The sequence below is a fragment of the Sturnira hondurensis genome, unplaced genomic scaffold (genome assembly GCF_014824575.4).
Source record: "Sturnira hondurensis isolate 20B ecotype Veracruz unplaced genomic scaffold, ASM1482457v3 Scaffold0000880, whole genome shotgun sequence".
Classification (NCBI taxonomy): domain Eukaryota; kingdom Metazoa; phylum Chordata; class Mammalia; order Chiroptera; family Phyllostomidae; genus Sturnira; species Sturnira hondurensis.
The window spans coordinates 19,989,031-20,003,814 of NW_028073511.1; the positions used below are offsets into that span (position 1 = coordinate 19,989,031).

The 14,784-nt window shown below is 41.4% G+C and overlaps 1 protein-coding gene across 2 annotated transcripts in view; it reads right to left on the reverse strand.

Moving 5' to 3' along the window:
* Positions 1-11,730, reverse strand: part of TMPRSS7 (transmembrane serine protease 7) — a 32,078-nt gene extending 20,348 nt beyond the window's left edge. The window contains exons 1-7 of one of the 2 annotated variants that reach the window (XM_037056294.1): positions 11,600-11,730; positions 9,191-9,258; positions 7,718-7,911; positions 6,764-6,802; positions 5,743-5,971; positions 4,330-4,460; positions 2,456-2,568 (exon numbers count right to left, since the gene is read on the reverse strand). In XM_037056294.1, coding sequence (XP_036912189.1) covers positions 2,456-2,568; positions 4,330-4,460; positions 5,743-5,971; positions 6,764-6,802; positions 7,718-7,911; positions 9,191-9,258; positions 11,600-11,692 — 867 coding nt within the window. In that variant the 5' untranslated portion in view covers positions 11,693-11,730. The remainder of the gene's footprint in view (positions 1-2,455; positions 2,569-4,329; positions 4,461-5,742; positions 5,972-6,763; positions 6,803-7,717; positions 7,912-9,190; positions 9,259-11,599) is intronic. The other variant, XM_037056303.1, reaches the window with a different exon arrangement.
* Positions 11,731-14,784: the final 3,054 nt, after the last annotated feature.

Sequence of the window (14,784 nt, forward strand, 5' to 3'; positions counted from 1 at the left end):
CTTCCTGTATTTCCGGAGAGTGGGATTTTGGGTCACCCATTTCAAGTTCTCTAGTACAACTGTAATTAGATAAAAGATTGTTTATCGCTTGTACTGCTTTACACTTTTTTAATTTATTAAGAATTGTTGTGATCGAATTTATGAATGCTCTAAGGTCATTTTAAAAAGAAGGTAATTTCTGTGTGTGCCATACCCTCATTATCTGGATGGTTTAATACCATTCCTAACCTTATTGTCTCCCACTATCCCAGTCTTGCACCAAAAGGAAGGAATTAAAACTCTTATTTCGGCATCGTTTATTTTATTTCTCTCTGTATGTTTTACAGGTTTTGACTTCGCAGTTCTAATGCCACGTCTGTCCTTTGCTGCCTAAACAGTCGCCGTAATTACGTCTTCACTGTGGACTGCCCCCTCCGCCGCTACGGAGGCCCTGCCGTTTCTGCCTCAAGGCTGTTGTAGCCCTGACGTCAGCACCACAACCCAAGCAGGGAACACAACCCTGCTTTCTTTTTGCTGGCATTTGCCTGGTATGATATTGCTCATTCATTTATTTTCAGCTTTATTAAGTAATTTCTTTTCATTTTTGTCTTTTGAAAACAACATACTGTACAGTTAAGTTTGTACAGTACAAACTTAATACTTTGCAATTCAATCCTAGTCTCTTTTTTGTCGTTATTGAGATATATTGACATAAACATTCTATGAGTTTCAGGTGTACAGTGCAATGATTTGGTATTTGTATATACTGCAAAATGCTGACCACAGTAAGTCTAGTTAAATCCATCACCATACAGTTAAAAAATTCTTATTCTGATAAGAACTTTTAAGATATTCTGTCTTGGCAACTTGTCAATATACAGTACAGTATTATTAACAATAGTTAAAAACATTAACTATAATGTTATTAACTATAGTCACCATGCTGTACATCACATCTCTATGGGCTATGTACTTTAAAATTTGAAGTTTGTACATTTTGACCACCTCCTTTCATTTTGCCCAATCTCCACCCTTAGCAACCAGCAATCTCTTTTCTGTCAGTTCAGTTTTCTCCTTTTAGATTCTCCAAATAAGGACATCATAAGGCATTTGTCTCTCTCTTTCCCTTTCCCTTTCCCAAGTCCTCCTTTCACCTTCTCTTTCCCTCACTCTCCCTCCAAACTTCAGACTTGATAGTCACTGAGGCCCTGAGATTCTGCTGCCTTGAGCCCTTAAGACTCTGGCAGAGAGCAAGAGTCCCATACCTTTATGTTTTAATTATTTTGTAAATGTTTGAGATAATGATAAAAAAATTTAAGGATGCATGCCATCAGGACACTGTCACTAAGGACAGATTTAGGCCTATTAAATGATAAGATTAATAAATATTATTAAAAACATGTAACTGACTTGTACAAATCACATGCAGCCAGGACGCCTCTGCCTCAGGGCCTTTGCTTAGCTGTTCCCTTTGCCTGCAACACTCTTATCCTGGGTGTGCACAAGGTTAGTTCCCTGTCATCTTTCAGATTTCTGTTCAAAGGTTCCCTGACCATCTTATTTAAGACAACAAATTCTTAACTTCCCACCGTTCATACACCCCACCACTCACTCAGCCACAGAGCCCCTTCCCTACTTCCATGTTCTCCACAGCACTGTACCACCATGTAACATACTACATATGTTGCAGGTGCATGTTTGTTGCCTATCTTACTGAGTGGTGAACTCCATGAGAACAGAGCTTGGGTACGTGTGTCTGATCTTAGAGTTCCCAGTGTCCAGAGCACTGCCCGGCATGCAGTTGGTGTTCAGTAATGACATGTTGAGGGCATGCAAGCTGTATACTGCTTGCTGCTTACATTTAACCGCTATGTCACGTGACAATCGTTTTAGCTGTATCCACTGAGAGAGCAAAGGTGGCATCTTGCCCTGTCTCCCTACACATGATACTACAGTTGGAGAAACAAATCTAGTTTACATGCTAAGATTAAAGAAAAAAATGCAGGAATACCGTGTCTAGTACCAGAGGTAGATGTGTATATTTCATATAAATTTGCATCCTGGTTTGCTTATGCAACTGAAATATATATTGCCTAATCCAATTTATTGTTCCTATATTATTCCTATTATAATGCTGATGATGAAGTAATTAAAAACTAATAAATGAGATCTGTGATAATAAAATAATGAAGTCTTTAATTCCGTAATAATGTCTTTGCATTTTTAATACAAACAAACAAAATAATAAATTAGAAAAACAAGACTCAGGCTGCAAAAGGCAGTTTATTTATTAGAAGGTTAAAATTGTAAAAATGTTCATGTTCTAGATAATATACTTTGAAATGTTTAAGTGTTGTAGAATTAACTAATACTTTTTTGTAATAAATTTAAAAATAAAGGCAATTAAATTAAAAAATAAATTGCTACTGAAATAGGACAATAATATTTTTGCAAGAAAGCAGTTGAACTAGGCTACCTGAAATCTCCAGGTGCACTTGCATTTCGGAGGATAGTAGCTGGGGTAATACGGACTCGAAATTTTCCCTTCGAAGCCAATGGTTTCTTTGACCAACACCGTGTTTTCACACTCTGAAAAAAATCCGGTAATGCACAATGATTTGCAGTTGAGAGATTATGGGAAATACACTGCTTCTATTTCTTTAACTACAAATGCACAGTTTCTTAATCAATAGGCTTATATATATTTTGGAATTTGAACTATTTTTTAAAAAATAGTACTATACATATGTATAGCCACAGAATATGTTCATATTCTGTATTTGTTTTCAAATAATATATTTTGGCTACAGATTACAGGGTGCTATTACTTTCTAAAAAAGGTAGTTTAAATATACTTTTAAAAGCTTCTGAGCTTATTTTGTTCAAATAAGTGTATACTTGTTGAAATATACCCAGTTTCTTTGACATGTAGATCTGTCTAAATGAGACAATCTAAAGAACTATTCTTACTGTTATGGTGATTCTCCTGCTAGAAGGTAAGCCCCTTGAGAGTACTGATTCATGTCTGTTTTGTTTAATGCCATTTCCCTAACACCAAGAGTCATTCTTGGTATATAATAGATGCTCAGTAAATATTCACTGAGTGAACAGACAAAGTCCATTACAATATTTCTGAGATAATCACAGTTTTAACTTGGGGAGTTGGAAATAATTTTCAACCCAACAATATCTCAAATCTATAGTCTAATTTTGTTCAACAGATCCATTTTACATTTGGTTCTGTAATAATTTGAAGCAGAAAAACTATCAAATAAGTCAATGCCCTAAAATGTAAATGAAACTATAGCTATCAGTATTAAGCCAAACCCCTTCCCTCTTCACATAAGTCCATTGCTTATCTCCCATGCTGATCCCTTGGCTTTATTGATGCTCATAATAAGTTACCAAAACATGACTTGCAACATCCGATCAGTTGCAACAAATATTACAAAGAGACTAGAGTTTCTTTTTGTTTTGCATTACTTCACTAACCCAAGTCAAAAAGAGAAGAATCGGGTGGGGAGGGATCATTTTTGCTGACCGTTACCTAGTAAAACCCATGAAATCCTCGAGGTGTTTGATTCACAGTACTTTCTAGGATGGCATTCGCAGGCATGACTATAAATTAAACGTCAAAAAAGACAGCCTAGTGTAGTAGTCACTGAGCTACTTGCCTATAAGCGTAGGCTGAGACCCGGCAAACCACTTCCTTTCTTTACTACTTGGTTTCCTGGTAGGCTCTGCCACCAGGGGGTGCCATCTTATTCCCAGAAGTGTCACCCCAGTGACTTTTCTTCACACTCCCAGATACACTTCATTCCTGTGCAGTCGGAGCCTTTAGCAGTTGTTCCAACGTCCACATTATTGTCCAAATATAATACCAGCCTCAACTGTCTGGCACCCCCTCCTTAGAGGTCTGGGTCAAAGGTCCAATGACCCCCAGCTCTGAACTCAGAGACACCAGCACCAGCTGAGCAGCGACCCTTCCTCAGCTTCACTCCACAGACCCCTCCTCCAAGCTCTAAACTGTACTCGTTCTGACCGATTTCCTCTGTTCCCCCAGACCTACGGGTGGGAGTTGCTTCCTACGTGTGTTACAGCCATGCCAGCTTATGGTTTTGTTTGTTTGCCTTTTGAGTTATCTGGTTAAGACCTTTGTACTGAGTGAACAGTTCTTTACACGAGATTTTTCTCTGTTAGAGTAACTAATATGAGCTCTCTCCTGAATGGACCCTGAGTCAGAGTCCCTGACCTACACAACCAGTGATGGGACGCAGCCTGGGGAGAGAGCACACAGGAATGCCACGGATTTCTGAGGGAGACCTTGTGTTGCTGTTGGGGAGGACTTACTTTGTTCTGGGATGACCTCGAAATATGCCCGGATTCCCGATAGCCTCTGTATCTGGGGAGACTTAAATGTCACCAACATGAGATTATTTGTAGAAACGAATGACATTAATGTTCTTGTGGGCTCACAAATTCTGAAACCAGATAACAAACCAAGAGTACATGAATAATAGGAGTGGACCTCTGTCCATTGCTAATTCCCACACATTTTCTGGGCCATCCACACAGCTCTTGGTCACCACTACCAGCCAGGCCATCCTCAGCTAGTGGCTACAGGGCACAGCAGATGGACAGGAGTTGGTACAAGCACAGAAAACCACCAGAGAATTCTCTGGGATGGCCGTCCCTGGGCCCTCCCTCAGAACAGACAAGGTGGAAAGGCAGAGTACTTAACGGCTAAGGGAAACCGGGTTCCCAACTCAGCTCCATCACTTAACTAACTGCTTGAAAAACTCTGGGCAATCAAGGATCTAAGCCTTCATGAATGCCAGTTTCCTTGCTATACAATGGAAGTGAGGATAATGGCATAGTGCTCACAGCATTGTGGTGAGGATTGACGGAGATAATAACTAAATGTGTCCAGAAGGGCGAAACGAAATCCGTCACGATGACTGAGCAGTGGAAGCCAGTGACAAGCTTACAGCTCAATGCACATCTTTGGATGCTGGACGAATTTTTAACATGCACTTCATCCCCCAAATATAAATAAATACAGACACTGAAAACACTGTTGCATACCGATGTAAACACTATTAAGAATAAGAGAATTCATGCCCATTTTTAGCCCAGTGACTAACAAGCAATAAATTCTTACTAAAGCCCAACTGCCATTCGATGAACAAAATATTAGCACCCATAAATCAAAATAAAAATATTAGCATATGTGTATGTACATATAAGTGTATATATATAAATGAGAAGATTTATGCAAGACTATAACAGATACATGTTCTGGATTACGGGTTTGTGAAATAGTTGATATTGTCTTCTCAGACTTCACTTTCACAATGAACATTGTGTTACTCTATAATAAGAAAAAACATTTAATTGTTTCATTAATGTTATCTAATCACCACAGACTATTTATCCTTACCCTTACTGAAACAGTATACTTCATTGTGATTGCAGTAAAAGCAAAATTAAAGGAAAAATCTGTTAGGTTTCAGAAATATTGGCTGAAGGTCCTGTTACACTGATTTTGATTCTCGTGTGCCACAAAAGGACAGAAAACGCTGTGTCCAATAGGCTAATACAGAGGGCATTACATGGGGCATAGGTCATGGGTCAGTGACCAACCTCATGCGTACACACAAAAATGGCTCACAAAGAAACCAAGGAAAACCCAGGTAATACAAAAGAGAGACATTGTTAAAGAAAAAAATCTTTTCCTCCACAACCAGAGTGCCTGCATAATACCTATACAAGATGGTGCTCCGGATTGGCAAGAGGGAGTCGTAAATGGTCAAGGCATCGGTGATGCAGTTGTCAGCTTCAATCTGGACGGACTCTATGGACAGACGAATCAGATAGCCCACGATGGCCACCAGCTTGAAGTGGCACATAAGCCTCCCTGAGGTTGCAGAAATCTCCAGAGGGTATCGAAGAGACAGGTGATCTGCATACAAGTACTGAGAGCAGCCTTTGTCTGTGGAGACAGCACTTTTGTTTTGTTTTAGGAATGACAGACATCATTATAGAAGAGTAAAGAGCAAAAGAAGTCATGAGGAGGGCATCTGCTGTCTTTGCCAGCCTGGAGTCCACTCCCCTCTCTCCTGATCACCGCACCTAGACTTTACTTTGAGAAACTATCCCTATCATGTCTATATGGTTTAGTTGGGGTTAAACTCACCCCTAGGTGCAGAGGAGAGCACATGACTCAGACTGGCCAATCAGAGTCAAAGGAGCTAGTTCAGGAGTGGGCATGTCAGCCAACCCAAGACAATGAGACATAGTCCCAGCACCTCTGCAGGAACTATTGAGAAATATACTCAAATGTGGTTATTTTTTTCCATCATGTTTACTAAACTGATAAATTATAGTTTGGATCTGCAGGTGGCCATTTATCAACTTATTCCTATTCTATTTGATGCGCATTAATTTATGCCACCACATTGGAAGATTTCACACTTGGTGAAACCTCAACAATGGAGAGAGAGTAGAGATGCAGCATCCTAATGATATTTTATCTTAAAACCTGGCCCAACCATACCCAACGTCTCCCCACCCCAGGCGTGCCCAGGTTTACGAGTCGATCAAGCTTCTTTGATGCTTAAACCAGTTTGAGTATATTTCTCTCATTGGCAACTTGAAGAGAGCACTAACAAATATCATCACTTGAAAAGGAAAACTAATAGCTCCCAAAGACACTGATTTGGAGGCAGTGGGTGGGGGAGAGTGGGGGAGGGTGGAGGAGGGAAGAAACCACATGACAGTTTACCAGATCCTATGGTTGAAGAATAATCTGACCGAAGCCCCGCTGCATTGAAAAAACACATAGAAAAAAGACCGTCGTTCTCAACTTTTCATTTGTTAAAATTTTGCCTAGAAAACAAATATTTTCAGTCCTTTAAAATCAATCCAACATATCTGGTATTTTCTAAATTAATCCAGTGAGAATAGGGTAGGTTGCTTAGGAATTTAGAGATCAAATAGAACAGGTATAAGTTGATAGTTTTTGAAGTTGAGTAAAAGGGATATCAGAGTTCATTATACTATTTTTTCCTTTTTTATGCTTAAAATTATCCATAGTAACAAATTGTAAACATTTTTAATGTAAAAAGGAAATGAAACAAATATGATAATAGTCATATTAATTAGTCATATATCTGAAATTGTATATGTGGTACAGAATTTTCGTTCATTCAACAACTACATATTAGCTACCTACTATATGCCTAGCATACACAAAATTGAAATCAAAGGATAAAGCCACTTAAATTTGGGGTTGTACAATAAGCAATTATACTGTCAAGACAAATGGTGACATTTGCATTTGACAAGGCAATGGGGCAAGTCATTTGGAACACTGGGCAATGCTACACAGAATAGGTTCAGTTCTGTCTGGATGAAGAAAGAGGCAAGATAAGCCTCAGAAAAACTGTCCTTCCACAGGACTTGTTCCCTGGAACCTTAGTTTGAATAAGCCAAATTAAATATGGGGGGTATGCTCTCACAAGTTCAAATATATATATATATATATCCCCCAACTCTACTGTTCAATCAGTGTACGTAACATTTAGCAACTTCGTCTACCAACACAGCTGCACATCTTCAACTCGTCCTGTCGCACTGGGACTGTGGAAGAGAATGCTCTGTTTCAGCAGTGACTACACTAACGACGCTGTCGGGAGAGCTGCTGGAAGGAATGTGAGGAGAATTACCCAACAATCACCATTTAGCACCACAGAGTCCATGTCCACGGCCAGACCCTGCAAGCTTCCCACCGAGGTCCGATTTATGATGCTCGTCTGGATGGAGTCCTTCAGGATGGCAGCCACGCAGTCCTCACAGAAGATATGGCCCTTGGCATGTGGCATGACAAACACGATCCAAAAGTGTACAAGGAGGCCACCTTTGTTGTTACTGCTGTGGTGAAAAGAGAGGTGTTCAGGGGCACCTCCTAGGAAGTGGACATCTGTAGGCAGCCTGTGACCCCCCCACCCGACATCTCACTGGCGAAGGCCAGTGAGCACACCTTTCAGCTACACATAACTTCTTCTTTAGGAAGTCGTCGACTCCTGTTACGGAGACTGGAGATGGGACACACCACTGTGCATGTGTTCTTATGTGGGGCTCAGAGCTAGAACCATTAGTGAATAGTTGCATCTCCATGACTATCAATCAGTACTAACTGCCATTACAATTTCTGAAACGCCCTGGTGGGCGTCCACACACAGTGCCAAATCTGCTTTATCCCATTTAATTTTACGAGAAAGGGCCTATTATTATGCCAGTTACAGATGAGAAGATTAAGGCTGACTGTAACAAGACCAGGCCAGCAACCCACCCCGTCCTGGTTTCAGTCCGACCCTGGGGCAGAGACTCCTAACTGCATAAGGATTGTCATGGCTTATGGAAAAGAAAACACCAGGGAGTGTTCTTTAGTAAATAACTTGGGGAATATACAAGTGAAGGAAAGTAAACAAATTACTTTATTCTAAGATTTTCATGCCGAAGTGGATTGTGACTCCCTGCAGACATACAGGGGTGCGGGAAGGTGGGGTACAATCCAGGGCTTATGATTTTTCCTAAAAATCACTTGACCATTATTGGATCCTTTTTTTTCTCAAAAGATCTCTAGTGATCAGTTGGGGTTTTTTAAAGAATTTTTTTATCTTCACCTGAGGACATACTTATTGATTTTTAGAGAGGAGGAGGAAGGGAGAAAGAGGGAGAGAAACATAGATGTAAGAGAGAAACATCGATTGGTTGCCTCCCATACGCATAGGTGCCCCAACCAGGGACCAAACCTGCAATCTACGCGGGTGCCCTGACTGAAATCAAACCTACAGCCTTTTGATTTATGGGATGATGCTCCAACCAGCTGAGCCACACCAGTCAGGGCTCTGGCGATCAGTTTTTTTACTGAATGCATTTTGAGAAATACTGGTCTTTGTTTTCTTTTTGCCCTCGTCCAATACAGCAGCCAGGTTAGCAGTCATTTTGCCCAGCTATGGAGTCAGGCGGGCTTTTGTAGATAAAAACTCAACATGACAGCACAGTCAGGAACTGAGTCGCTATTGTGCTAAAAGGGTGTTAACCCACAACTGCCCCCAAGAAGTGACTGGAGAGTGGTCCTTCTGCACCTTTGACAGGAATTACCAGCAGTGAGGGTCGAGATCCCAAAGCAAGGGACACACCTTACCTGACATCTGCAACGACAGACTGCTTGTAAAATTTGGAGAAGGCAGATGTTGTATAAACCAGATTTACCTAAAACAGAAAAACGCAGGTGTCTGATATCTTCCAGACGTAGCTCTCCTCGCAGTACCTAGCATGACCTGGGTCCAAGCTCTGATTCGCTATCAGCGAGGAAAACAAGCCTCAGACTAAAGGTCTCTGACTCCAAACCCAGACATTATCCCTTGAATTCAAATAAGTTTTTACTTCCTATACCAGTCTTGGTTACTTTGCTTTCACTCTGCTTTCTCTAAAGAATAATTTGTTACCTTTATTCATTTATTTCTGTTTTTATACACCCTAATCAAGCCTAACTTCTGTATTCTGCCTACTCAAAAGTTCATTTTCTCCACCGTTAATAAATCAAACTGCTTTAAGCACATTTTCAAAGTCACCAATAAAAACTTTTTTGACCCAATAAAAACTTTCTATCAGTAAATGGTGTTGAAAAATTATGTTCTTAAGGGCACATTCCTACATTAGCCACTAGGGGGCGAATGGTGCCCCCAACGGGACTACCAACCCCTTCCCAAATCACCAGTCTCTGGGGAAACACTCAACCTTTTAAAACTCCGTCATTGGATCTCAAAAGAGAGCTATTTCAATCAATTTACCTTCTTTGTCCTTGCTTACCATTTCTAAAAGCAAACTGACTCATCTGTCAAATCTTCCCTTGGATCCCCCTTTCTACGCAGCAGCAAAAAATCACCCACCTAAATGGTCCAGGAGGGGGAAATACAACCTTAGACATAATATAGCCCAGTGGAAAAACTGAGCTGTGGAGTTTTAATTCACTGTGCAACACAGAACACATTATCTATATCTGCTGGGTCTCCGTTGTGTTTTGCTCCCCCATCCCCTTTTTCTTTTCTTTTTTTTAATCTATAAAGTGGGGATGAACTAGGTGGGGAAATGATGGTGGGAGGGAGGTACAGGGCAGAGGGGAATAAAGGGGGGACAACCGTAATAGCACAATCAATAATATATATATATAGAAATGCCTACCTCTTGGGGATCATTTGAGGAATAATGGATGCGTATTAAAGGTAAAGGGTTTAGCAACACACCCAGGATGTAGAAAGCCCTCGATAAACAAGAGGCGCCGTGTCCACTTCCGGCTGCGCTTGCTCTCTCTCTCTCAGCCCTTCCTCCCTCTGCGCTGCAGTGTTCCTGCCGCGCGGGAGTGAGTCCCCACAGTGTGGCCGCCCTCGCCATTGGCTCGCACACACAACTTGGCAGGAACTGTCTAGCTGGTGACATGTATCAAGATCAATGAATCGATATTTTTTCTATTTGACCAGTAATCATTTTAGAAAATTAGCTAAGGAAGTAATTAGAGGTACACACGATTTATACCCCAATTTTGCTATAGCATTATTGATAGTAGCAAAAATTGGAAACAACTTAAGTACCCAATAAAAAGGGGGTTTTCTAAATTTGTAGCTTTGAAAATTCATTTTTTAAAACATTTTTACTTGCATAGAAATATGCAAACTAATAGTGAGAGTTAAAGCCCAGATTATAGAACTGAATATCTACTAAAATTTGAATATTACTCTACCCCCTATATGTTTGTGGTCCAGAATAAAACGGGGCTCTATCTTCGGTGATGTTAAAGATTTTAATGTTCTTCTGATGCTTTTATGGGTTTTACTCCTCACACGTTTTTTATTTATGATCATTAAATTGACATTTTTACTTACTTATTCTACACCTCTTTTATGTTTTTAGATTTTTTTAATTCTCACCCAAGGATTTTTCATCACTTTTAGAGAGAGAGGAAGGGGGAGAGAGAAACATTAAAGAAGCACTGGTCCATTGCCTCCCATACACGCCTGGACCAGGGATCAAACCCAGAACCCAGGTGTGTGCCCTGACCAGGCATGGAACCCCAAACATTTCAGTTACCTGGCGATGCTCCAACTGGGCCACACCAGCCAGAGTGACTTTCAACTAAATGTTTATGATATATATGTACCAGTTCTTTAATGAGAAAGTTTTTGTTTAAGTGAAGAGATGCCAGTGCATCAAGGTTGAAATGAATGGGTACTGATCACAGAATCAATCAGCACACTTGTAAAGTCAGTACTAAAAGGCATTTTAAAGATGACCTGATTCAATCCCTTTATTTCACGATGAGAAAAACTGAAACTGAAGCTCCAAGAGCTATTTCTTTCTACTTCCAGCAGAAAGAAAGAAAGAAATAAGCAATTCTATCAAATAAGCAATTCTATCGTATAGCCAACGCGAGCAAAATCCCACGATTCCCTGACTGCCCCCTTCACCCACCCTCCACACTGTGACAGTGACCCTTCCCCCTCCCCGCCCTCTGGCCCCACCCTGCCCAGTCTCTCTCCAAACGCCATCACCTCACCACTTGTTGTACAGTGCGTGCCACGGATAGAAATTCCCTGGACTCCTTCTCTCGGTATTCGGGAAGAAACTCAATGTTGGTGATGCGAAACATCCCAGCAAAGTAAAAAGCATCTTTACTTTCTGTCTTGCCTGTAAGACAGGAGGAAAGGCAGGTAGGTGGTATTCCCGTATGTGAGGAACTGAGGCATTGTCTGATCTATGTCATTCTCCGATTCCTAAAATGGTTTTATTTTAGGCAACTATTATTTTACTGGTTCACAGTATGCAGAGTTCTAAATGTAGTTAATAACATCTCTTCCATCATTGATAAATCACCATATCCCTTAGCATACTCTATTCTCTCTTTCAGCTTGTGAAAAATACTTAAGAATGAGATTAGAAAAGATGAAAAGGTAAAAGATCTATCTCTTAGACTATATACATGTATAGAATCATTCAGGGGCCAAAAAGAATGTATACAATTTTTTTGGAGCCCAAGTCTGTGGGAGGTAAGGAGGTAAGAAATGTCTGCTGTCAGGCTCTGAGGTGAACTGAGCACAGTACCAGAAGAGGGAAGGTCCCCGGTGGACTTCCACGGGGCCCCCAGCTGCTCATCCTCTCTCTGACTTGTGTGGCCGAGGCACAGGGTGCTGGGCCAGTCCTCAGATCCCTGCAGTGCAGGGAGAATTCATCCTTTTGATGATCCACAATGTGTGGTCCTCAGCCCAGTGTCAGGTCGCTTTTGCTCAACTGTTTTGCCTAGTGAAGGTCATGGCCACAGCCTTGGGTATCAGGCCAGCCCCCAAACATGCAAAGACACTACTGCACCTGAGTTACCTTCAGACACTGCTGATGTTGAGAATAGCTTGGGGAAATGAAGGCTCTCCTTTCTGACTTTTTTGTTGTTGTTGTTGTTACCCAGGCCTTTCTGCAATGTGGCTCCATCCCCCCAGCCCTCACAGCAGGAGTGATTTCCTTCCTGTGGCCCCTGCCCCACTGTATCATACTTTCTGTTTGGATGTCTGTCCTTCTAGAGGAATGGAGCCTTATTTTTGTCTCTCAACCTCTGACACAGAGCAGCCAGTGCCTGATTTAGCTTTGAAGCTCAATAAATGTTTGGGAGAAGGAAGTAAGAGAATAAGGGGGATGGAGGAAGAGCGCACAGAAATGCTAAATAAATGATGCTAAATTAAAAAGATGGTGCAGAGATTTCCGGCCAAGATGGAGACATAGGTAGACACACTGTGTCTCCTCATACAACCGAAATAAGGACAACAAAAATTTAGAAACAAAAGACAACCAGTACTGAGTTGTTTTTAGTACACACAACTCAGTTGTGTACTAAATTGTACACAATTTAATGTACAATTGTGTACACTAAATTTAACTGTGTGGAAGTCCAACAACCAAGGAGTTAAAGTAGACACATTCATCCAGACTGGTAGGAGGGACGGAGAAGGGTCTCGGCAAAGCGGTGGCTGGCGGACCCACAAAGTGGCAGATTGTGAAGCGGCGCTAGCGCACAGGGCAGCTGGCAGACCCGGCAGTCCCACATTCAGGCACAGATAAACCAGGCAAAACTGGGGAGCGAGACAGACCACACAATGCAGGGTCCCAGCACGAGGAATAAAGCCTCAAAACACCGATTGAAAACACCGGTGGGGGTTGAGGCCCTGGGAGAGACTCCCAGCCTCACAGTAGGGTTCATTGGAGAGACTCACAGGCTCCTAGAATGTACACAAGCCCACCCACCGGTAATCAGCACCAGAAGGGCCCAGTTTGCTTGGGAGAAGCAGTGGAAGTGACTGAAAACTGGCAGAGAGTGGAGCAAGCGCCATTGTTCCCTCTCAGGTCCCTGCCCCACATACAGCTTCACGACCCAGTGACTGGGTTGCCCCGCCCTGGTGAATACCTAGGGCTCTGCCCCTCGCTATGTAACAGGAGGGTAAAGAAAATAAAATGGCCCAAATGAAAGAACAGATCAACACTCCAGAAAAAATACAACTGAGCGACGAAGAGATAGCCAACCTATCAAATATATAGTTCAAAACACTGGTAATCAGGATGCTCACAGAATTGGTTGAATTTGGTCACAAATTAGATGAAAAAATGAAGGCTATGCTAAGTGAAATAAAGGAAAATGCACAGGGAACCAATAGTGATGAGAAGGAAACTGGGACCCAAATCAATGGAGTGGACCAGAAGGAAGAAAGAAACATCCAATCAGAAAAGAATTAAGAAACAAGAATTCAGAAAAATGAGGAGAAGCTTAGGAACCTCCAGAACATCTTTAAACATTCCAACATCCTAATTATAGGGGTACCAGAAGGGGAAGAGAAAGAGCGAGTGGAAGACTTATTTAAACAAATAATAAAGGAGAACTTTCCCAGTCTGGAAAAGGAAATAGACTTCCAGGAAGTCCAGGAAGCTCAGAGAGTCCCAAAGAAGTTGGACCCAAGAAGGAACACACCCAGGAACATCATAATTACATTCCAAGATTAAAATGAAGGAGAGAATCCTAGAAGCAGCAAGGGATAAGGAGACAGTTACCTACAAAGGAGGTCCCATAAGACTGTCAGCTGATTTCTCAAAAGAGACCTTACAGGCAAGAAGGGGCTGGAAAGAAGTATTCCAAGTCATGAAAGGCAAGGATCTACATCCAAGATTACTCTATCCAGCAAACCTATCATTTACAATGGAAGGGCAGATAAAGTGCTTCCCAGACAGAGTCAAGTTAAAGGAGTTCATCATGACCAAGCCCTTATTATAGGAAATGTTAAAGGGACTTATCTAAGAAAAAGAAGATAAAAAAACATGTACAGTAAAATGACAGCAAACTCACAATTATTAACAACCACACCTAAAACAAAAACAAAAACAAACTAATCAAATAAGTAGAACAGGAACAGAACCACAGAAATGGAGATCACATGGAGGGTTAGCAACAGAGGAGTGGGAGGAGGGGAGAGAGGGGGAAAAGGTACAGAGAATAAGTAGCATAGACGGTAGGTAGAAAACAGACAGGGAGAGGGCAAGAATAGTATGGGAAATGTAGAAGCTAAAGAACTTATATGTATGCCACATGGACATGAACTAAATAGAGGATGGGAATGTGGGTGGGAGGGGGCGCACAGGGTGGAGGGGAGTGAAGGGGGAAAATGGGACAACTGTAATAGCATAATCAATAAAATATATTTTAAGGTT